This window comes from Pseudochaenichthys georgianus, chromosome 18, assembly GCF_902827115.2.
Source record: "Pseudochaenichthys georgianus chromosome 18, fPseGeo1.2, whole genome shotgun sequence".
In the NCBI taxonomy this organism is placed as follows: Eukaryota; Metazoa; Chordata; class Actinopteri; order Perciformes; family Channichthyidae; genus Pseudochaenichthys; species Pseudochaenichthys georgianus.
In genome coordinates, this window is record NC_047520.1 from 23,790,957 (window position 1) to 23,816,127 (window position 25,171).

Below are 25,171 nucleotides of genomic sequence, written 5' to 3' on the forward strand. Positions count from 1 at the left end.
GAAGCGTCAACGCACGCCGCTGTGTGGACGGGCCGTAAAGCTAACGATAGCAGATAGTGATGCTAGTTTGCTAATTAAGTTTGCTCAACAATAATATTGCGACAGAAACACTTTTCAGTGCACATCACGCTCTGCCGCTCCGACAGGGAGCTCTGCTCTGAACGGCCCGTTCACAGACTTCTGGCGTCTTTTTTGTCAACAAGCCGAGGCGCAGCGGCAGTTGCACTCCCACTTGCAGCCATGCTTCTCGTTTTCTCACATGCTCTGGCAGCTAGCGCGTGCACGAGAGAGGGGAGGGACTTAGAACGTGCTTGAGAGGAGCGGGACTGCAGGCACGTCTGCAGTGCAGGGAGTGGAAGCAGAGCGCTGAACACACACGGCTCTTATTAAAACGGCGCTTTTTCACGGGAGTACTTTCCCCCGTCATTCTTAAAGTACCGATACTAATGAAACGGAGGAATCGTACCGTTTTTAACGGCAGGGTATCGCGGTACCTTTCAAGTATCGGTACACCGTGCAACACTACTCTTTAGTCATTGTGTGATATAAGAAAAAAAGGTTGAATCCAGGTAGTTATTGAGTTTCAAAACACTCTTTACAGCACCTTTCAACAAGGAACCGTCTCAGTGTAGTTCTTATAGAACCTCTTTACAATTCCAATTACAAAGGTGGAAAGCAGATTCTAGCAGTACATTAAGCTCATAGCTCTTTAGATTTTAACTAACTCAATGCAGAGCCCTGGTCTTGAGAGCTGGCCTTGATTTGACCTTCAAGAGTTTTGGTAAAATCTTAAAACAATATGATATATAAGACATATGACAGTGACCGACTGACTTTACTAGAGATGCCTTCAGACAGAAGTGACTGATTTAGAATGGAGAAATAAAACCAAACTAAGAGTACAGCTTTGTGTAAGCTAGTCTTTCAATCAGTGTTTATAATAATAATAATAATAATAATAATACAATTTATTTTTAGGCGCCTTTCATGACACCCAAGGACACTGTACAATTTAAAAAAATAAATAAAAGCTAATAGGCAACAGAACAAGATAAAAACAGGAAATCATGGAGGAGACAGTCAAGTGGACACAAATGAAACATATAATGGGGAGCACTACAGTGAGTAAGCAGATATACCTGCGTTGCGCTTTGGCACATAGACTTTGATTATAAATCAGTAGTTTAAGCAGCTGATCCAATATGAGCTCAAGTTGGAGACCTAGCCTCTAATGTAGCTCAAACAGTGTGTTTCATAAGTGAGGGGGAGACAGGGGATGCTCTTTCAGTTTGTCCATCGTCCCTAATGGATACTGCCAAAGCTGTTTTCAAGGCTTTTATTGTCATTCGTACATAGCTACAGTGTAGTTATGTTGATTAAAATCTTCAGTCCCAGGCTTCTCCAATAGTGCAACACAATAAAACAGATAAAATAGTTCAAGTAAATAAAATAGAATAGAAGTAGTGCCAGAAGAGTCTATATACAAGTGATACATCATTTGTGAATGTTATGGATGTTCTTAGTTCAGGTGTTTAACAGTCTGATGGCCTGTGGGATAAAACTGTCCCTGAGTCTGGTGGTTTTAGTCCTGATGCTGCTGTACCGCCTGCCAGACGGCAGCAGACAGAACAGTTTGTGGCTGGGGTGATGGGGGTCTTATATAATCCTGAGGGCTTTCTTCCTGAGCCGCTGGGAGTAAAGATCCTCATGGATGGCAGCTCCGTCCTGGTGATGTGCTGTGCAGTTTTCACCACCCTCTGTAAAGCCTTACGATTGAGGGCGTTGCAGCTGCCGTACCAGGCCGTGATGCAGCCAGTCAGGATCCTCTCTATGGTGCACCTGTAGAAGGTCAGGATCCTCTCTATGGTGCACCTGTAGAAGGTCAGGATCCTCTCTATGGTGCACCTGTAGAAGGTCAGGATCCTCTCTATGGAGCACCTGTAGAAGGTCAGGATGCTCTCTATGGAGCACCTGTAGAAGGTCAGGATCCTCTCTATGGAGCACCTGTAGAAGGTCAGGATGCTCTCTATGGAGCACCTGTAGAAGGTCAGGATCCTCTCTATGGAGCACCTGAAGGTCAGGATCCTCTCTATGGAGCACCTGTAGAACGTCAGGATACTCTCTATGGTGCACCTGGAGAAGGTCAGGATCCTCTCTATGGAGCACCTGTAGAAGGTCAGGATGCTCTCTATGGAGCACCTGTAGAAGGTCAGGATCCTCTCTATGGAGCACCTGTAGAAGGTCAGGATCCTCTCTATGGAGCACCTGTAGAAGGTCAGGATACTCTCTATGGAGCACCTGGAGAAGGTCAGGATCCTCTCTATGGAGCACCTGTAGAACGTCAGGATCCTCTCTATGGTGCACCTGTAGGAGGTCAGGATACTCTCTATGGTGCACCTGTAGAAGTTCAGGACCCTCTCTATGGAGCACCTGTAGAAGGTCAGGATCCTCTCTATGGAGCACCTGTAGAAGGTCAGGATGCTCTCTATGGAGCACCTGTAGAAGGTCAGGATCCTCTCTATGGTGCACCTGTAGAAGGTCGGGATCCTCTCTATGGTGCACCTGAAGGTCAGGATACTCTCTATGGAGCACCTGTAGAAGGTCAGGATCCTCTCTATGGTGCACCTGTAGGAGGTCAGGATGCTCTCTATGGTGCACCTGTAGAAGGTCAGGATACTCTCTATGGAGCACCTGTAGGAGGTCAGGATCCTCTCTATGGAGCACCTGTAGAAGGTCAGGATCCTCTCTATGGAGCACCTGTAGAAGGTCAGGATGCTCTCTATGGTGCACCTGTAGAAGTTGCAGAGTATCCTGGAGTCCATGTTGAACCTCCTCAGCCTGCGGAGGAAGAAGAGCCGCCTTCGAGCTGTTTTGGTGAGAATGTTTGTGTGAAGAGTCCTTGTCAGGTCCTCAGTGGTTTGGACACCGAGGAACCTGAAGCTGCTGACTCTCTCCACAGTAGTCCCATTGATGGCGATGGGGGCGTGTCCCTCTCTCTGCTGCTTCCTGTAATCCACAATCAGCTCCTTGGTTTTGCTGACGTTGAGATGGAGGTTGTTATCCTGGCACCAAGATATCAGGTTTCCGACCTCCTCCCTGTACGCCTTCTCGTCGCCGTCGGTGATCAGGACGATGACGGTCGTGTCGTCAGCAAACTTCACGATGGTGTTGGAGCTGTCTGTTGCCATGCAGTCGTGTGTGAACAGGGAGTAGAGGAGAGGGCTGAGCACGCAGCCTTGAGGGCCTCCGGTGTTGAGGATCAGGGTGGAGGATGTGATGTGTCCCACCCGCACTGCCTGGGGTCTGCCCATCAGGAAGTTCAGGATCCAATCACAGAGGGCGCCCGTTGAGCCCGAGGTCTCTGAGCTTGATGACCAGCTTGGAGGGAACAATGGTGTTGAAAGCTGAACTGTAATCAATGAACAGCATTCTCACATATGTGTTCCTCTGGTCCAGGTGTGAGACCAGAGGTGTGAGAGGGCAGTGTGGATGGTGAGGACTATGGCGTCGTCTGTGGACCTGTTTGCTCTGTAGGCAAACTGCAGGGGTCCAGAGAGTCAGGGAGGGAGGAGGTGATGAATGTTTTGACTAACCGCTCAAAGCACTTCATGATGATGGAGGTGAGTGCTACTGGGCGGTAGTTGTTGAGGCTGGTTTGACTTTGACAGGAACGATGGTGGAGTGTTTGAAACATGTGGGGAAAAGGGGAATACACATGGTCCAGTGCCGCGAGTCGGGCAGCTGATGTGTGTCTTCCTCTTATTCCTTTCTTGTGCTCTTGTTGTTCTCCTCCCCAACATCCCCTCGTCCCTATGCATGTGGATCGTGTTAAAATGCAATGAGAGGTTGACATAAATGAGGCAAAGCAGGAGGTGGGAGGCAGTAAGTCAGGTTAAATTGAGTCAGGAGTTAAGTTGACTTTCAAGTTTGTTCTTATTCTGAGAAAAATAGATGGTAACCAATAAAAGATGACTAGGCAGGTGATGAAATAAAATGCTCTAAAAAGTAATGTCTAGTGGGAATCTAGAGTGACAATAAACATCTTTCTATTTCTGAAATGACTTAGTCTAGTCCAGTCAATAGCAAAAAGAAAGCAGTACATGGTGGGAGCCAAAGAAGCCTTAACATTGGTTCCAATGAAGAGTTTCGTTTTCAGGAAAGTTAACACTTTTAAAGAAATGGAGCAAAGAAATGGTAAAGCAACAGAAAAAATATCTGTAGCCATGCAATTCAAATGTATCAGAATCATCCTTGAAACAAGAGATGATCCGATCACGTGATCGCGGATCGGAGCCGATCACGTGATTTTTAAAAGATCGGAATCGGGAGAAAAAGATCGGGGATCGGGAATCCTTTTTTTAAAAGAATTTTTAAATTTTTTTTATTTTGTTTAATGTTACAAAACAAAAATGACCATGTTCACGTCTTAAAGTCATCCTCCAGTTTTGGTTTAAAATTACACAACATCATGTATGTGTTGCTTCTTTTGGGCTTGTTTTCATAGACGTGGTTGCTTATTTCTCTCAAATCTGGCAACAGAGTGGGCGCAGTGTCTAATAGTAGCAGTAAGCTAACGAGAGGCTACGTTCAGCTGGTGACTCGGGAGTCGGACAGAGAAAATGTCAGGAGTTTGGAAGTATTATAAAATTGAAAGCGAAGGTAGTGTAACAGCCAGATGCAATGTTTGCAAGGCGGAGGTTCCGCGTGGTGGAAAGAACAGAGCTACATTCAACACGACCAATCTAACACGCCACCTGAGAAACAAACACAACGTAAGAGCTTGTGCCTCTTCGGGGGGTGCTAACACTTAACCATATGTAGATATTACTTTTCTCCGTTAATCTCCGTCAAGTTGTTTCCAAAGCAACAACAACTTCCTGTCAACAGCGCTACCTCTCCTTCAAAATAAAAGCATGTCCACAAATAGGAAGCCAAGCCAAATTACACTTAAGACATATACAACTGCAACGAAAGTAACAAACACAATGCGATATCCTTTTCAATTTCAAAGAACACAAATTGGGTTACATTAACAAATAACTATAAAACAACAATACTGTAGAATAACAAAATGAATGCTGTGAATACACCGAAATACACGTGTTGAAGTGGTTCGCTGCTGATTACTATTGAATTGTGTTACTCCAGTAAGATGTAAATATAATTTAATTATATAATTTATTTATTCATGTTATGTTAAGCTGCTGTTGTTCATTGCATTATTACTAGACTAGTCAGTCTTAAGGCTAGAATTCTGCACTAAGCCACATTTTTATTTTATTTTATTATTTGTGACTGAATGTGAACTTGTGAAGCTAGTCAAGCTACCTCTTTCCAGTAGAGTTATTTTTGTTTTGTTACTGCACTATCTGCACTCAATTTGTTTACATGGTTATTTTGTGGTGGACCACTGATAAGCTTTATTTTGTTTTGATCCAATGCTGTTGTGAACAAAAGAAGCTATATCCATGTTGGATAGAATGGATAGTTGGGTAATGTCATTTAAATAAAAAAAATATCCTTAAGGGACAACTTGAATGCTTTTTTCCTTTTTTTCTCTTAATGCATTGCATAAAGATCGGATCGGGAAAAATCGGTATCGGCAGATTGTCAAAATCAAATGATCGGAATCGGATCGGGAGCAAAAAAAGGTGATCGGGACATCCCTACTTGAAACCAACTCAAATGTAATTGAATGAAATGTTATGTTTGATTTCATCATTTAAAAGCCCTCCATCTCTAAGACAATAGAGGGGGGGCAGTTGAGATGAAGATGCTGATGGGGAGTGGGTTTGCCTTATCTTCAGATAACAGAATGTTTCGCAGCAGGATCACATATCCATGAGTCCGTGTTCGAGAAGACTATTTCGGGGCTGAAAACCAAATGGTTATCTGTAACAACCCAGTAGTATAGAGCTATAACTTCAGAACCAGTAAAATGAATAAAAAAAATGAAAGAGCACTATTCAAATTTTGCATAATTACAAGTACGCAATGACAGTGAGTGAGTTTTTCAAATGACCAATGTAAGGTATATAGCTTACAGGGCAGCTTGGTTACAACATTCTCCAAGGCTGAAAGGAAGATTACTTTACAGGAAACTGATAACTTCCATCTTGGGAGGCTTATCTTGTGCACTATGATCCACTTACTTGTTGAGCAGGTCTCCCTTGGAAAAGAGATCAATGATCTCAATGGGATTTATCTGTATAAATAAAGGTTTGAAATGAAATGAAACTTACATAATGTGAATGCACTCAGAGGCTTTTCGAGGAATTCCACTGGCTGTTGAATCTGCTTCCTCCCCGCTGGAGGACCTCAGAACCACCGTTTGAAAGCCTTTTATTGTCATTATACACAGAGTATAACGAGATTCAGAGTGCAACTCTGTCCCGGTGTGCAAAAAATACAAACAAATACATAACACTAAAAAACACGACAATAAGACAGACAACATACAATCATACAGGGGAATAAATAGTTACAAATATTGATATAAAAAATAGTATATAAAGTGCATTTAAAAGTGTGTGTATGTGTGAGAATGGTTACAGTTATTGCATTATGTGTGGTGGTTGAGCAGCCTGACGGCCCAGGGGTAGAAACTGTTTTTGAGTCTGTTTGTCCGTGACTTGAAGCTCCTGTACCTCCTCCCAGAAGGCAGTTTGTCCTTCAGTTCAATTGGAGACTAAGTGAGGGAGGTACATGCTTGAGCAGATGGATGTGCAACACATTTGCCATGGTGTTATTTGTAAATATAATATAGAGCATCTCCTTTATTGAAACAAGCTCTGGGTACCAGACCTGAATAGTTTTGGGACCAAACCAAATGTGTAAACTCTGACAGGACAGAGAGCTATTGACTGGGCAGATACGTTTGTTTTTAAATTAGATTAATTTCATAGTTAAAGGTGGACTGATACAGTCCATATCAGAAACTTAACTTACATATATTTTAAATATAAAATAAATCAAATTTGTTTGTTTGTGATATACACTTCATATCAGACCGGTGATTTTTAGCTTGTTATATGGTTCTGCGAAAACATTTATTATTAATGCTTTAAATAAAGATTTAGCACTTTCAGGGCATTCCATTGAAGCTGGTTTATTAGGACAAAGCTGAACATTTGAACTGTAAAGAAGCTTAGATCGGCTACGTTAACTTAAGGTTTTGAAAAAGCGTTTTCTAAGTATATGTATGCGACCCTATCAGATACAGATATGGCTATTTTTTTAACTATATGTAGGTTATATACTGTAGGTTTAGCCCTCCACTGAGGATAACCATATTGGATACAACGGCCTTCAAATGAATTGAATCTGCAGTTCATGTAAAATAGATTAAGCCTAATGCGAGTCAGCAGCAGAAAATTAAAATATACAGGCACATCTGCCTGTCCAGTGTGTGAGTGTGTGTGTGTGTGTGTGTGTGTGTGTGTGTGTGTGTGTGTGTGTGTGTGTGTGTGTGTGTGTGTGTGTGTGTGTGTGTGTGTGTGTGTGTGTGTGTGTGTGTGTGTGTGTGTGTGTGTGTGTGTGTGTGTGTGTGTGTGTGTGTGTGTGTGTGTGTGTGTGTGTGTGTGTGTGTGTGAGAAAAAAAATGTGTATTTATTTTTCACTCACTACAACTCCATAGATATTATTCACAGACAGGACATGTCATATAAAATATGTATGTGCTATGTCCTCACATAGGGGTGACCTTGCCCCCACCTCGTCTTTCAGAATGACCCCTACTGTGCCTGTGAGTGACAGCGTGAGCAGGGTTAAATATACATGTGCTATGTGCTTTCTGCTATTCAGGTGTGACCTTGACTGCATGGCATGTTTTACAATGACTCACCACCTAAGTGTGTGTGTGTGTGTGTGTGTGTGTGTGTGTGTGTGTGTGTGTGTGTGTGTGTGTGTGTGTGTGTGTGTGTGTGTGTGTGTGTGTGTGTGTGTGTGTGTGTGTGTGTGTGTGTGTGTGTGTGTGTGTGTGTGTGTGTGTGTGTGTGTGTGTGTGTGTGTGTGTGTGTGTGTGTGTGTGTGCACGCACGCGCGCAGGTTCACAGAGGAGTCACTGAGCATGTTGACCAACCCAAACATCTTCTCTTTGCTGTTATTTTTTCCAGAAATAAAGAATGAAGGGAAAATAAAGGAGTGATTGTGTTTTTGCTAAAGGAGTGGAAAGATAGAGTGATACTTCCCCTGAGGGTGTGGCTGGTCTGTGATGTCATGTGGTTGCCATGGAAACTGTGTGTAATCACTGTGTGTAATCACTGTGTGTTGTCAAGTGGAGACAGCGATTTTGAGTTCCTGTCATATGTTTTTAAGAGCCAAACAATAGAGACACACCTACACACACACACACACACACACACACACACACACATATGCATGCATAATAACACACCCCCTTCTAAAAGTCCTTTTTTAAATGTATTTCTTAGGAAAACAATCAGACGTGTAAAACTGCCTCTGCTCACCAAAACGCCCCCTCCTCTTTTAACTGCTTTTCAAATTAATGTCTATAAATAGATTTGTATGTGGGTGTGTTTGTTTATCTTTCTCTAATGATTTAGTTTATACATATACTGTACTAAAACTAATATAGTATACAGTAGCACAGTACAAAAAGTATAGTGCAGTGTAGTACAGATCAAATTCTATACGTTTTTCTTTTAAGGTAAAAGGCCAAAATGATTACTAATCTAAGTGTATGCAGACCATAAACAGTCTATGGTGCAGACATGCTAGCAGCTCTGGGAACATTAAGCTTATAACTGACCATGATACATTAAAAAACACATAAATAGGAGATTTAGAAAAATGGAAGACCACAAAACACCAATTTATAAAACAATACAAATGTTAATGTCTACTACACTGCTTGAGCTCCAGATCTTTCCTTCTGATTAGCACTAAACATCATTAAAGGTGCCCTGATGACAGGTGAGGATCTCGACGTGAAGATGATAGAAAGGGAACATGACGTGTCAACCCTGAATATCTGTACCACAATTTATATTGCTCACACAGAGCAGATATTAGCCTCATAGTGGTGCCAAGGGAAAAGTCGGGGGGCCAGAGTCGTTGGGACACATCTGTAGACTGTAGATGTCAGAGTATCAAGACACTTCAGTCATCAAAAAGATATTTCAGTTTGAACCCAAGTGTCATGGGACAAAACAATAACATATATATCCTGTTGCCAGGCAGAAGCATTAAGAAAGGAAAAATGGATGCCTGTTGTAATATTTAGTGGAATGCTAAATTCCACACACACACACACACACACACACACACACACACACACACACACACACACACACACACACACACACACACACACACACACACACACACACACACACACACACACACTGACACACACACACACACTGACACACACACACACACACACACACACACACACACACACACACACACACACACACACACACACATTGACATTTTACCAAAAACAGCTACCGTTTTTAAACTATAGTTAGAAATGTAAGAGGTTTATTTCTCCTTCAGATCAAATGGAAAGGCTCTCCTTTCACAGCACATCTCCATGGAAACCTTTGATCTCTGGGCTCACTTAAACAGGTGTTTGATAATGTCGTCACCGTGGTAACCTTTGATCTCTCGGCTTACACACACACAGGTGTTTGTAAACATTCATTACTACTTACACTTAATATCTAACTCCTTCAGCCTACTTTCAGCTGCAGAAACCATTCAACTATTAACTTATTCAGCTATTTCAGGACATTGAGGCTATACATGTTGTTGTTTATACCTTTTGTAAACCTTTTCTTTTAAATATGAAGCTTCTTCACTACGTTTCCTACTCTTCCAGTTTAACATTTCACTTTCAAGTTTCCAACAAAGTCATTGCAATGCTTTTGAGCTGTAACAATTTTGATTCACATCATTTTACTTTTCTGCATTTCTCCGCTAAGGTCAGCAACACACTTACTTGGTTTTTGTAGCTAAAAGCAGCTACCATTCAGCTAATAAAATATTCAGCTTTTTCTGCATTTTCAGCTAAATTCAGCCAGTTTACAGCATTCGGACGCATTTTCTGCAGGAAATGCATTTTCTAGTTTGCACTATGGCTTTGCTTTGGAATTAGCTAAAAAATGTAAATGTACAGGGAAGCATGTGTATTTCCAATGTCTCATCTCTCTCACACTTCTTTCCATTTTTCTTTCGATCTTTCCCATTACCTCTCACCTTTCCACAACCCTCCACCCTCCCTCTCTGCATTCCAAACTTTCTACAGTATGTGGAGCTGAGTTGGCCCAGGGAGGCTTCTTCGTGCGTCAGGGGGAGTACATCTGTACTCTGGACTACCAGCGAATGTATGGGACTCGCTGCTTCAGCTGCCAGGACTTCATTGAGGGGGAGGTGGTGTCCGCACTGGGGAAGACCTACCACCCCCGCTGCTTCGTCTGCGCCTCCTGCAAGTAAGACATAGTGTGACACACTTCCATGTGTCAATGGCTTACACTTGTTGGCAAACATGCACAAGAAGACCACTCAACCTGCTCACAAGTCGATCACTCATTTCTGTTTGCCAATGCAACCCTGACTCAACTCTTTAAAAACATTTAGATTTTCCCCTTTTTGTAAGACAAATTAACATAATTCTGTTCATGTGTTTCTGTGTGTGTGGCCACCGTTTTCTCTCAGGCCTGGACAGGTAATGATAGCCTCCCTCAGGCAGGAATTGTACGTGTTGTCAGCCCATTCCCACAGCTAGGCCACAGTGGGGGGGGGGGGGGGGGTTTGCATGTTCCTATGCTATCATACATTGGTGATACCCTTGGTCATATCCATGCTGAACCTGAGATCACAATGTTCCAGTGTGGCTTTGAGGTTTGTAATGTGATCATCAAAATCCTGTGCTCTTATCTTATAACAAATATTGCTTTTGTGATAGCCAAACACACAGGCTTATTGTGCAGAATATTTAAATAGGGCAAATCAATCTGTTTACTGTTTTAACTTTTTATACATGAATCATCTATAATCTCAGCTCAGCTGTGTTGGAGTGGCACATACATAGCCAGGAGACATTAACTTTGTTTCATTGTGTATATAATATTCCTCTTAAAAGTATAATGTCTATAAAGGGATTTGGCATTACAAAATATGTGCTGGTAAAAGCACTTAATGTGACCACGCTTGGATCAATCAGTTTATTTCTGAGGTCACATTTTCAGACGTTAGTAACAAGCTTGGTTCGGATGTTCGAAACCATTAGAAGTTCACTTCTATGTAGATGACTGTTTTACTTACTGCTCTACTCTCTCTACACTCTTTTATCTTAATGCCTTCAGACATAAAACTCTGTTTAACATGATGCTCAACACATTTGGGAAAAGGGGTGTCCATATACATTCCAATCTAAAATAAATGAAATAACTATTTGACAATTTGATGTTTCACACTGGGTCTTTTGCAGATACTTGAGTAATGTAATACTTATTCTCATTAACTCAAAATCTCTCTACATTTTTTATTTAAAGTACATAAATATATAGATTAAATGTTGCTGCTTCGTAATAAATACATTAGAATAGTTTTTTCTTCGTATTTCAGATCAGAGAACTCACTCAGGTTTGGGTGTATGTAATTATTGTAACTGCAGTGAAACATTTTAAAGCTCCTCAGCCTCTGAAGCAGCCTACACTCTGTTTCAGAGGCTCAGATAAACTGTGTAAGCTGTGGGCAGCGCACAGGGATCAGTCTGACCTCCTCCTCTGCTTCCTGTCTGCAGACAGCCATTCCCCGCCGGCGACAGAGTGACATTTAACGGGAAGGAGTGTATCTGCCAGAAGTGTACCGAGCCCCTCCCTGCCAGCAGCCCAGCACCCATCCAGGCCGTCCACAGTCAGTACTCTGTCTCTGTCTCTGACCCTGTCTCTGTCTCTGTCTCTGATCCTGTCTCTTTCTCTGTCTCTGACCCTGTCTCTGTCCCTGTCCCTGTCTCTGACCCTGTCTCTGTCCCTGTCTCTGTCTCTGATCCTGTCTCTTTCTCTGTCTCTGACCCTGTCTCTGTCCCTGTCCCTGTATCTACCTCTGACCCTGTCTCTGTCTCTGACCCTGTCTCTGTCCCTGTCTCTGACCCTGTCTCTGTCTCTGACCCTGTCTCTGTCCCTGTCTCTGACCCTGTCTCTGTCTCTGTCTCCTGTGACCTTCTCTCCAAACAGAAATCATGCCAAAAGTAGACTTGTGCCCCCTGCAAACTATGATCCGTCACACTGCTTGTTATCCTCATGTTGTGCCCCATCCCTTAAATTGGAACTTTCTTAAATTGCGTTTAGTCTTTTTCTCAGAACACCAAAATGTCCACTGCTAGTTTAATCGTTTTGGTTCATGAAACCAAATTACCTAAGAAGGAACTGCCATGCAGAGACAATTATCTGATCCAAATTATCAAGACTCCCCTAAATCTTAAAAAGTGACCAAAAATTACCCTCCGGGAGAACAAACAGGGCCCTCTGGGTAAAACTGGCATTTGTAGTCCTGAAACTGTCAGAAATTGATTCAGCATCCTCAATAATCCCAAGCCCACTCCCAAAGTGTCCGAATCGGCTAAGCCATTTCTGAACTATTGTCTGCACAGGCTATAATGCTAATTAACGCAATTGATGCTAGTCGGGCAAATTGCCCAACATACAGTATTGGAATGTCCTCTTCTCTGCTATCCTCTCCCCACAGATTGCTGCGGCTGTGGGAAGGAGTTTAAGAACGAACAGTCTCTGGTGGCACTGGACAAGCACTGGCACCTCGGCTGCTTCAAATGCAAAGTGTGCAACAAGGTGCTCAATGCTGAGTACATCAGCAAGTAAGTCTGAAGCTGTTGTGAGCACACTGCTCCATTAATATCACACCTAGTACTACTTGTCATAGGGTTAGTGTTGGATGTCACTCAGTAAACGTATAAACTAATATTAAACTAAATAGAAAATATGAATAATAAACTTAAGTTGAGTCTTAAGTATTATCAGCTAAATGTACATTTATCAAAAGTACTCGTTATGCAAAATGGATCTTTACAGTATTCTATTATTATGGTTATTATATTATCCTGATAAATGCATATAGCATTTTTATTTGTTTTATTTACCTTTATTTTACCAGGATAGGTCGAAGAGAGTCCTGGCCCTACAGTAGATAGGCAGCAGCACAGTTACAGACAACTTAAAAGAGTCATAATCACAACCCAATCACAGCCAAAGCTTTCACACAACAGCCTGCTTCAATGTGGACCAAATGTAGATACTAGAAATACTGTGTGGAAAAGTAGTACAGCACTGCATTATACCATATCAGCAAATTGTGTTTTTATATGTACAGAGTAAGTGTGAGGGTTACAATAAATATTAAAATATTCACCACTGAAATGTAGTGGAGTAGAAGTATAAAGTAGATTTAAATGGAAAAGTAAAGTACAGATATGTCAAAAAAGTAAATATACTTAGTTACTTTGCACCAGTGTTGTAGTCAAGTCACCAATTCACGAGTCCAAGTCACTCTCGAGTCACCACTCTTCGAGTCCGAGTCACCAAGGGAGAGTCGTAGTCAAGTCCAAGTCTGAGTCACCCAAGGAGTGTCCAAGTCGAATCCGAGTCATCATTACCTGTGTTCGAGTCCGAGTCAAAGTCTGAGTCACCTAAGAAGAGTCCAAGTCAAGTCCGAGTCACAAGTCTTCATGTATTAATCTTCGTGGATATATGTGTTGAAATGTAGCTGCTCCTCTACATTGCTTTTATCCTGTCATGTTATACCAATGTGTCTATTGAACTGCTGTGAAGCGAGTTTGGCTACACTTCTTGTAGTAGGTGCTATACAAATATAAAGCTTATTATTATTATTATTATTATTATTATTGTAAATGACCTTTAATATGTCTAACTATATTTAAAATGAGTTACCTTTTAGAGAAGTGATGCCAATATTTTCCTATGGAGCCCCAGAAAGCACATGGCTACTTAGCATGCAAAATGATGTCATTCTGCATGTTAAGTAGCCATGTGCTTTCGTGCTGAATCTTTATTTATTGATTGGATCACGTTACTCTGATGATAGTGTTCAAGACAGCCTATATGTCTGAACTTGATCCTTAGAGTAATGTGTTACGGAGCCTTCTCTTCAATATTGTTTCCACATAACGAGCATTTTGCGCTGCTCTTTTCTGTGGAAGCAGAATGTGTGAAAGCATACAGCACGATGCGGGGTGTGTCTCTAGACATCTCTAGACTGGAATAGCGGGGCCCAGTACGTGAACTCGCCTCACAGGTGCACACGCCAGGATAGAGGACATCAGACTCCAGAGAAAACTTGCTAGAGTCCAAGTCGGAGCGTCAAATCAAATCAAATCAAGTTTTATTTATATAGCACATTTATAAACGATGTTTGGTGGAGCCAAAGTGCTGTACATATAATAAAAATAGCCTACAGTAGAGACACTTTACAGCAAATACAACAGCACAGATTGTTCAGAATATCAGTATGAGAAAAACGACACCCTCTATCCTTAGACCCTCACATCGTACAAGGAAAAACTTCCAGAGAAAACCCACAGTTTAAAGAGGAACATGGGAGAAACCTCAGGGAGAGCAGCAGAGGAGGGATCCCTCTCCCAGGACGGACAGACGTGCAATAGATGCCGTGTGTAAATCGAAGAGATAATACATTTTACAGCATATAGACCGAATGTTAGGAAATGCATGTGTCTGTAATAAGAAGATGAATCCACGAGGATGTGAGCTACAATCTTGTGGAAGCCATCAGGGAAGCAGCATGACGAGACCCAAGGCAGGACCGCAGAGACAGGTTCGGCCACGACCCGAAGTCCACGACTTAATCCAGAACTCAGGATAGAGGATCCAGGACACAGGACTACAGCAAGAGGATCAGCCTCGACTCCGGATCCCGGCGTAGATATATACAAAACAAGAAAAAAGATTTGGCTGGGTTAATGGGAACAAGAGAATACACAGACACAGACAGAGAGGGAAAAGGTCATTGGATAAAAGTTATTCTTGATAACCCTCTAGAAAGATCTCATGAACTTCCCCACTCAATCTATCAAGACCCGAGCAGTTCTATTAGATATAGATAAGAAACAGAGAGAGGGAGCACAACAACCTATCTCTTCGTCACATGCACTCCCCCGCTTATCTAAGCGACTCTGTACCCCGTCACCCTCTACAAGGCCATAGACCAGCAGAGGGAAAATGGGGGGTGGGTAAGGGTAAGGATTTTTAAGAATAAACCGCAAGGGTCTAAAGGGAAAAAAGATGAAATATAAGGAACTATATTTTAAGTAATCCTATCTACTATTCCTATATTTGAATAATGTATAAACTATTTTAAAAATACTTTGTGAAATCCTATGTTATGTTATAAATATTAAAATAAAGAACTAAATGAATAAATAAATAACTAAATAAATAAATAAATGAATGAATAAATAGACAATTAAACAAAAGCCAAAGAGAAAAAGTGAGTTTTAAGTGTTGATTTAATCAATGTACAAGTCGAGTCCAAGTCATCGTACGCGAGAATTCACGAGTCCGAGTCGAGTCCAAGTCATCGTGCGCGAGAATTCATGAGTCCAAGTCCGAGTCCCGAAAATCGGCACTCGAGTCCGAGTCCAGGACTCGTACTCCATCTCTGCTTTGCACCACGTGTGACATGTTGCCTTGTGTGTAATGCTAACGCTCAGACAGGACTCTGTATCTGCTGCTGACTGACCTGCTGACTGTGTGTTTCTTAAGGGATGGAATCCCCTTCTGTGAGATGGACTACCACGCCATGTTTGGCATCCAGTGTGAGAGCTGCAAGAACTACATCACCGGAAAAGTCCTGGAGGTACCATCACATAACTAAGCACTTTTAGACATGTAACTAATTCACCAGCACTCACAACGGTATGACTTGCTTGAGGTGAATCTATCTGCACTTTCTTTGTTGTTGCTTTGGTTACAAGCGTCTGCCAAATTAAATGTAATGTATTGTGATGATTATTGATGGATTTATACATGGGCGCGGGAAAGAGGGGTGCTGAGAGTGCTGCAGCACCCCCTAGCGGCAGGCAGGGGGTGCGGAGCTCCCCTGTCTGAATTATTATTTGACGGTTATTGCTGCTCCCGCTGTGCATAATCTGTGTAATATGTAGCCAATAAATTCCACATTGTTGGCTACAATTCTGTAGCACCGGACAATTCTACCTCAATAATATAATACATTAACCGTGCTTTACGTGAACCTCATCAAGACACTAGAAAGGACTGTAATTTCCAGTGTTCAGTGAATGCAACAGAGGCAAGACACCAGACCAATCAGAGAGTTGCATGGAAATAAAAGTGTGCTTGTGACATTCAAGCTCGGCGCTGTGTGTGTGTGTGTGTGTGTGTGTGTGTGTGTGTGTGTGTGTGTGTGTGTGTGTGTGTGTGTGTGTGTGTGTGTGTGTGTGTGTGTGTGTGTGTGTGTGTGTGTGTGTGTGTGTGTGTGTGTGTGTGTGTGTGTGTGTGTGTGTGTGTGTGTGTGTGTGTGTGTGTGTGTGTGTGTGGAAATAGCGCATTTAGTGTGTGTGAGAGAGAGAGACCCACTGAGAGTTATCTCAGTTGGTCTCAAACGGTTTGGTCACAAATTATTCAAAGGATTATTTCCGCGGCACATCTTCATACTGTAGGATCATTATAGTTATAAATAAGAGAATAAAGGAAAAACAGTTATGAAATACTATATGGCAGTAAAACAAGAATACAGTTTGAAAGCGGAGTGATTTGTAAATTATCCATAAAGAAAAAGAACATCTGCTTACAGTAGTGTTTCATTGTTTCATCTGGGTGTTGAGAGATGTATCCAGATCTCTTAATGTTGCTCTCAAAGTGCACCAGATTGATGCTTTTAACTTCAATATCCCGGGGGAGCATTCCCCCGGACCCCCCTAAAGGAGGTGAGGTCCGCTCCCCACTCGTAAAAAATAGCACTTTACCCCTGCTATATGCCGTGAGCTGATTATCGAGCCTTCATTGTAACAGTCGCCAGTGTACTGTGTGTTTGCGTGTGGGGAGTGCTTTTGTGCGTGCTCTATAGTGCCCGTCATAGTGTTCACTGGAGTCCAGCACCTCAGCACCCCCACTCAAAATACCTTCCCGCGCCTCTGGATTTATAGATAAATTCATCAACTAGAATACAGGTCAGGTCATACAGGTCATATACAGGTATTTAGCCTACTAGTGACTGCAGCTAGAAACAAAGAAAGAAACACAGTTCATTTTGTTCAGAAAATGCATTCACTTACACTGGTGCTTTTACCCTTACATAGCCTAAGTATATACTATTGATTCTACTGTGTAATTTGCAGGATCAAACATATTTAAGTAATATAAACAGAGAATGACATGTCTTTCATCAAGTCTGAGATAATAGTTTTGCAAAGTGGGGTATTGTAGTAACAAGTTGAGTAGGCTACTGTAGATAAATAGTTTAGCAGTGAAGTTGGAGACTACAGATGTATAGAAGCCTCAGCCTGGGCTCATGGAATTGAAAGGACAATACTTGCAGGTGGAAAGAGAGACTAATGTAGCTATTGAATTGTAGCATGACACGTTTCTTTCTGTCTTGTACTGCTATCATCTTTTTCATAGTGTTCTCTCGGCTGTGTGTTGGTCCACAGGGAGTCTCTCTCTCTCTTGCTCTTTTTTCTTCGACCTCTATATAATCAGACTTGTTTTGCAAGGACTTTGAAATGGGGAAAGTCTGTCATTGAAATTAGATTGTTTCACTTTTTACAAATGCACATATTTGTTTTGGAATTACCAGAGGTGGGAGTAAGTCTTAACCTACAGTACAAGTCTCAAGCAAGTCACAAGTCACTGTGGTCAGAGTCAAGCAAGTCAAGTCTAGTCATTGCTCAGGCCAAGCAAGTCACAAGTAAAGTCATACAAAATGTTGATAAATAACCCCAGTTTCCGCATTTAAATCAGTTCAAAAATATTGTGGTTATGAAAAGTTTAGTTTTATTTTCAACATAAACAGCAATGGAGAGTGGGGCGCTGAAATGATAACACTATAAGTTCTAAAAGCGCTCTAAAGTGAAAACAGGAGTACAACACAAATATTTTGCATCAAATCAGGTTTTGTTTATATAGCACATTTTAAAACGATTTTTGGTCGAGCTAAAGTGCTGTACATGCAAATAATAAATAACACATTACTGCAAATGCAAACAGAAGACAATAAATTACAGCAGCAAATATAAAAATCAAACACAGGGAAATGTCATGAGTGGTGCTCCGCTCTGACTAGAAGGCCAGGGAGAAGAAGTGAGTATTTAGTGTCGATTTAAAAAAAAAAAACTAGGGTCTGGGCCGACCTCACATAGAGGGGCAGAGCGTTCCAGAGCCTAGGGCCAACTGCTGCGAAGGCTCAGTGCCCTCTGGTTTTGAGCCTGGTCTTGGGCACTACCAGCAGCAGCTGGTCAGCCGACCTTAATGGTCTGGCTGGGGTGTAGCGATAGAGGAGTTCTGCTATATAAGCACTAGGCAGGAGCCAGCCCATTTAGTGCTTTAAAAACAAATAAAAGGAGTTTAAAATCAATTCGGAACCAAATTGGAAGCCATTGCAATGAGGCCAGAATTGTGGTGATGTGGCCAGTGAGAAGACGTGCAGCTGCGTTCTGCACTAGCTGCAGGCGTCTAATTGACGCCTGGTCCATACCCACGTATAGAGCGTTGCAATAATCCAACCTTGTGGTTACAAAGGCATTAATAACCCTTTCTAGGTCTTTAAAAGATAAAAACGACTTGGTCTTGGCCAATAGTCGTATTTAAAAAAAAAAAGAAGCAGGTTTTGACTACGGTGCTGACCTGCTTATCAAATTTAAAAGCGCTATTGAAGATCACTCCAAGGTTTATGACAGAGGGAAGGATGTTTTTATTGAGGGAGCCCAGAATATCAACCGGAGAGGCTGGAGGTTGGGGTCCAAAAAATATGACCTCGGTCTTGTTCTCGTTGAGGTGGAGGACATTTTGGCTCAGCCAGGATTTGATCTCTGTCAAGCAGTCCATGAATAGCTGTAATGAGTTGACATTAGAATTGAGAGGCAGATAGATCTGTACATCATCGGCGTAACAATGGAAGGGGATGTTGTGTTTTGTGAGAATTGAACCTAGTAGAAAAAGGATGTGGCCCAGAATAGAGCCTTGGGGAACCCCACAGGTAAGAGGGGATTTGGCCGAGGAGAAGGCTCCTAGCTGCACTGAGAAGCTGCGGGCTGTCAGGTAGGACCTGAACCATGCAAGCGCAGAGCCTGTGATGCCTGCGGACTGTTCGAGCCGCAACAACAGGAAGCTATGGTCCACAGTGTCGAAGGCAGCTGTCAGGATAGCTGGGCTACCTGAGTCGGCGGCTAGGAGCAGATCATTAAAAACTCTTAAAAGGGCTGTTTCAGTACTGTGCATGGGTTTGAAGCCAGACTGAAACTTTTCATGAATGCCATGCATGGTTAAAAAAGACTGCAGCTGGGCATAGGCTACTCGCTCCAGGACTTTAGATAAAAATGGTAGCTGGGAGATGGGCCTAAAATGTGCGAGAATGGAGGGGTCGAGATTTTTCTTTTTAAGTAGTGGCTGCACCACAGCATGTTTGAAGGCAGCTGGGACACATCCTGAGCTAAGAGAGGTGTTTATAAGTAATAAAAAACTTGCTCCAACTGAATCGAAAACATCTCTGAGAAGGCGAGAGGGAATGATGTCTGAGGTGCAGTTTGTCGGCCGCAGGTGCTTGACTACATCCGAGAGAGAAGAGAGGGATACAGACTCAAAGTGGTCGAGGACAGCAGGGCACAGAAAAGGAGCAGCATCTGGGGTAGCACTAGTGTGGGCTAGCCTAAGAGCAGATACTTTTTCGATAAATCACAGCGAGTAGTCGATGGCACAGTTGAAGAAACATCACAGGGATTATTGATAGAGTTGAGGACATTAAAAATAACCTGAGGTTTATGGCTGTTTTTGGAGATTAACAGAGAAATGTGCTCTGTTTTGGCTGCTTTGACTGCCGTCTGGTAGTCGGAAAGGCAAGCACGAAGGATTTCTAGGGAGACATGGAGTTTATCCTTTTTCCATTTTCTCTCTGCACGCCTGCAAGCGTGTCTGAGAGCACGAGTACAGTCATTGAGCCACGTCTCTGAGAGAACTTTGGTGCGTCTAAGCGTAAAAGGAGCAACAGAATCCAATATTAGTGTACATGTCGAGTCAAACATGGAGATCAGAGACGGACGGAGACAACACGCAGGGGCACGTGATTCGACTCCTGCGGAAGGGATCGAGGTTGTAAACAGAACCGGTAAATGGTCTGAGTGTGGCAGTGTGCATTTCTTATCTTTCAAGCAGGAGAGGGTAGCGTAGATGTATTTCAAGTTGTCCCAATCCAAAAGGTGGGATCAGTTTATTTGAAGAACAATTAGTCCACCCTTGAACAGGGTTTTACCTTCTCTCGTTACAATATGACAATAATATAAAACATATCATGCGGTGGTCATTTTCTAATCTGAAACCTTAATTCATAGTTTAGACATTAAAGTCTTCCGACATAATCCAAAGGAATCTCCTCACGGATCGCCAAGGCTAACATTCACACCTATAGCCTGCAACATTCTGAGGCAGTTCATCGTAAATGGTCAGTGGAATCTAACAGTTTCAAACTTTCATCCAACAATTTACTCAGCTTTCAATAAACCCGATTTAATGTAGACATTAAAGTCTTCCGGCATAATCCAAAGGAATCTCCTCACAGATCGCCAGGACTAACATTCAAACCTACATTCAGAGGCAGTTCCTCGTAAATGGTCAGTGGGATCTAACAGTTTCAAACTTTCATTCAACAATTCACTCAGCATTCAATAAACAGAAATGTAAGCAATATTTACCAAGTTTGAGAGAATCTTATCGAAGGAAAACCCAGCTCTCAGGGAGAGAGCTTTACCGGGAGAGAGCATACCAGGGGAAAAAACCCCTCGCTCGAGTTTGCTCCCTCTCTGCTAGTGTTTTTATGCTCGAAACAGGACAGAAAAACCTAAAGACACCTCCTCCATGCGCATATTTGTGGAAACTGGGCATGGCCTCTAGTGTGCAGGACTTTTAAAATATTATTCTCGGCTATGGCACAAACACCTTTTTGGGGCCTCAGTCAAGTCAGGAGCCCCCCCCTGTGTACTGCTGTGAGGGAATAAACTGTCTCCTCTTTCTTATCAGTGACACCCATAAACCATAATAGGCCTTACACTCAACTTAACAAACCACTTGTGTTTTGTTTATACTGTAAATATATAAGACCATAACATATGAAGCATTTTCATTGTGGGTTATACAAGAATATAATTGATTATAACTAACTTTCGTCTCACTTTCATCTCAACACTGGTTATCTAACAGGAAACATTGGTGTGGGGGAATTTGAAAATGGCAGGCATTTCCCTAGCAGGGAATGCAAATATATTATTGATTTGCATTATGTCAGACTCAGTCTTTCATTCCAAATGAATGCTCTTCTGTTCTTCGACTTTAGATTTGTTTCCCACATCTTAGTGCACACTTTTTTTCCTTTTTAGCAATTAACCTATAGGCAAAACAAGTCATAACAACGTGCTGATGGTCAGAACCTGCTTTTGATTGGTCCTCACAGGCTGGAGAGAAGCACTACCACCCCTCATGTGCCCGCTGTGCCCGCTGTGAGCAGATGTTTGCAGAGGGAGAAGAAATGTACCTGCAAGGTGAGATCAGTTTTTGGATCTGAAGAATAATAGGCTTCCAATCTTTGATATGTTTTAATAGCTCCTATAGCTTCAAGACAGATACTGTGTCAGCCTTTCTGGAAAGTGTTGAATCCTAAAACACTTGACTGTCCATTGTTGGACAAAAAACAGTTCTAATTGAGTCCCTCTAGACTCTGGTAAAAGTATTACATTTCTTGGTCTCATGACTAAGATTCTGTAACCATGCTAGTAGCTTAAACAAAACAAATCTAAATGACCTCTAATGACCTCCAAGCACAAATTGAAAGTGAAAAATCAAAGTGTTATCATTAGTCTTTTAGGCCTGAATCATAAACACAGAAAATATTCTAGTAAAGTTTCCATCCATGATATTGACCATCAGCTGGCGCCAGAGAGGGGATCAGGGATTGGTTGTTGGGTTTCTCACAAGCTGGGCAGTAACTAAGTACATTAGCTCAATTACTGCACTTCAGTAAATATTTAAGATACTTACCTGAGTATTTCCTTTCTATGCTACTTCATACTTCTACTCAACTATAATTTGGAATAAAATATTGTTCTCTTTACTCAGGTTTAAGTACCAGTTTCTATGCAGGTTCTTATTTTTATTTTTTTGCATTTTACATACTTGGTACTTTTCAATTTTGACGATAATACTTTGTACTTTTACTTATTCCAGAGTATTTCTACACTGTGGTATTATAACTTTTACTTGATCTGAGTTCTTTTTCCACCATTACTTTAAAGTGTCTCACCAGATTTGTTGGCCAGTTTTAGACCCAGGTGAAATGTTGGGAATAATCCCAGTTACTGTGTACGTCTCTGTGTCTTCAGGCTCCTCCATATGGCACCCCCCATGCAGACAAGCAGCCAAGCAGGAGGAGAAGAGCAAGGTGGGTGGAGAAGACAACAAAGAGCCACAATAATTACTTTTCCAGAGATATTATGGGTTTCTTAATTGTACAGCTAATAATGAAGCGAGGAAAATTGCTTCAAATTATTGGCTAAGGACACAAAAGTAATTAAATTGAACCTCTCTAATCGAAATTCCTTAACAACTTTCCAGACTCCTGATAAAGCCTGCTAAATGTCTAAAATGTATTTGTTTATATAAAAGAGATCTAATGTAAATCACAGTCATAGTCAGAAAGACTAAATGAACATTTGAATGATATGTAGTGATCATCAGACATGGACTAAAGTGCTCTGGCTATATTCAACACTACAGTGATTCTACATTTTAGTCTATGACTCATTCATGGATTCTGCACAGTATAAAAGTAATATTAGCATATTAGCAGCCGTTTTAATGTTAGTATTGGATTTATTTAACAAAAATTCACCAAGCTATTCAAATGACAAGATCATCCTCAAGACAAACAGTACACACATGCAGGATTTGAGCAGAGAGGAGGGTTATTTACAGTTCAGAACCAACAGCCATTGTTTTAGCATTTCATCAGAACCCTGCAGCTTTACATCCAGTATCTGCCCTTCCTTCATCTCCATCCTTCTCCCCTACTCGTAACCCCTCCCCCTCCCAGAAGCAGGTCCGGATCCAGCTCACTGAAGTCCCTGAGCAGAAGGTTGGTGTGAACATCCCACCTGACCCCTCACCCCCACCCATCTGCTGCATGGGCTCTCAGAGCTGCTGACACCAGCGCGTTCACACCGGAGTACTTTTACTCGTACTTTTCCCGTTTAGTTCCGTTAGTGCCTGGATTTTTGCGTTCACACCAAAAAGAGTACTTAGTTCCGGAACTTTTACCCCCATTTTTAGTGCCTGCTAGAGAGGTGGTAGGGAGAAAAAAGTACCAATTTGTATTGACTGGGCGAATTGCAAACCACGCCCCGTAAAACTCTGAAAAGTTTTGTGAAGCCACCATTGTATTTGCTGGCATTAGCATTATTAGCATTAGCCATGCGCACCAACGGAGAGAGAATAACTTGGGGGGAAAAAAACATGGGAGCGGTGGAGTGATGAGGAGGTGTCGGCGTTCTGGCGATTTACTCTGAAGCCAGTCCCCAACTCCGGGGACTTCCGGCCGAGGACTTCGGGTGGCCGTGAAGTTGTTTGCGGCCTGCCAGTAGACCCAAAGCAGAAGAAGAAGTGACGGCAGCGGCTTCATTTGCGTAATTTTCCCTCAGGGAACTTATTCCGGTGTGAACGCGATCTGTATTTAGTTCCATGGGGGTACTAAGTGCTGGCACTAAGTGCTGGGCACTAAGTACTTTGCATGCTTCTGTAGCTGCTCCATGTAGCAGCAGCCAGCAGGTCTAAAGACCTTTGATTGGCCAGTGACTGATGATGCTGTCCCATGCTGCACGTACAGGATGCTCTAACATGAGTGATGTGTTTCAGTACCTGCATCTGTAGGATGAATGAAGAGATTAACACGCACACAACTGGTCAGAAGCAGAGGCCTTAACTTAAGATCAAACAAACTGATGCCTTCAACATGTGATTTAACACGACTGATTGATACCCCACGTTAGGCAGAGCTTCACTATTCATAATTCACTGGCTACACAAATGTGCTGTTCCAACATAATGAAACAAAATGTGCTCTTTGGTGGGAAACAATTATAAAAAATGATTTCAAATGTAGATACTTAGATTTGAGTTAACGGGATAACATTTTAACCTTTATATATTAGTAAATGGAATCTATCTAGTGTTTAGAATAGTTGGAAGATGTAACTTTAGATTTTGGATAACAACAACAAAAACCTAGTTTGTTAATTACAATGGTAAAAAACGATGATGTACATAATGAACTGCGTTAATATGTTTGCTTAAGGACAAGACAAATGGGAGATTTAAAGTGTAAATCAGATCTAAATATCTTAAGCATGCCCTTAATGGATAAAACGGTGATCGATAAGTCTTTTTTTTGTCACCTGGCCTAACCTGTGTGCATCTCATCTATTCAATGTAACTGTGTGTGTGTCAGGTGACCCGGACCTCCTCTGAGAGCATCACCTCGGTCCCAGCCTCCAGCGCCTCAGGCTCCCCCAGCAGAGTCATCTATGTAAGACTGCACACACACTCCTCACACACACTCCTCACATCCAGGCAGGAGATGCTCAGTTTCCTGCAGCATACGAATGATCTGTCGTACTGTCCAATACATGTTTCTCAGAAAACAAATATTCCAGAACATGATTGATTGATTGTTTAGGAGTGTTTCTTCTCTCTGCTGCCAGGCCAAACTCGGAGAGGAGATGCTGGACTACAAGGACCTGGCAGCCCTCCCAAAGACCAAGGCCATCTACAACATCGACCGGCCAGACATGCTCTCCTACTCTCCGTATGTCAGCTTCCCGTCTGAGGAGAGGCACTACGGAGAGGTAGAGCCCCTCACAGCTCTCAACTATTCCTCT

At 42.2% G+C, this 25,171-nt stretch overlaps 1 protein-coding gene across 7 annotated transcripts in view; it reads left to right on the forward strand.

The window, feature by feature from the left end:
* The window catches only part of ablim2 (actin binding LIM protein family, member 2), a 116,882-nt gene that overhangs the window by 69,844 nt on the left and 21,867 nt on the right, over nt 1-25,171 (forward strand). For 4 of the 7 annotated variants that reach the window (XM_034105588.2, XM_034105587.2, XM_071206606.1 and 1 more), the window contains exons 3-11: nt 10,274-10,457; nt 11,774-11,886; nt 12,718-12,844; nt 15,783-15,876; nt 21,697-21,784; nt 22,622-22,680; nt 23,332-23,373; nt 24,742-24,819; nt 24,995-25,138. In XM_034105588.2, coding sequence (XP_033961479.2) covers nt 10,274-10,457; nt 11,774-11,886; nt 12,718-12,844; nt 15,783-15,876; nt 21,697-21,784; nt 22,622-22,680; nt 23,332-23,373; nt 24,742-24,819; nt 24,995-25,138 — 929 coding nt within the window. The remainder of the gene's footprint in view (nt 1-10,273; nt 10,458-11,773; nt 11,887-12,717; nt 12,845-15,782; nt 15,877-21,696; nt 21,785-22,621; nt 22,681-23,331; nt 23,374-24,741; nt 24,820-24,994; nt 25,139-25,171) is intronic. The other 3 variants (XM_034105589.2, XM_034105591.2, XM_071206605.1) reach the window with 3 other exon arrangements.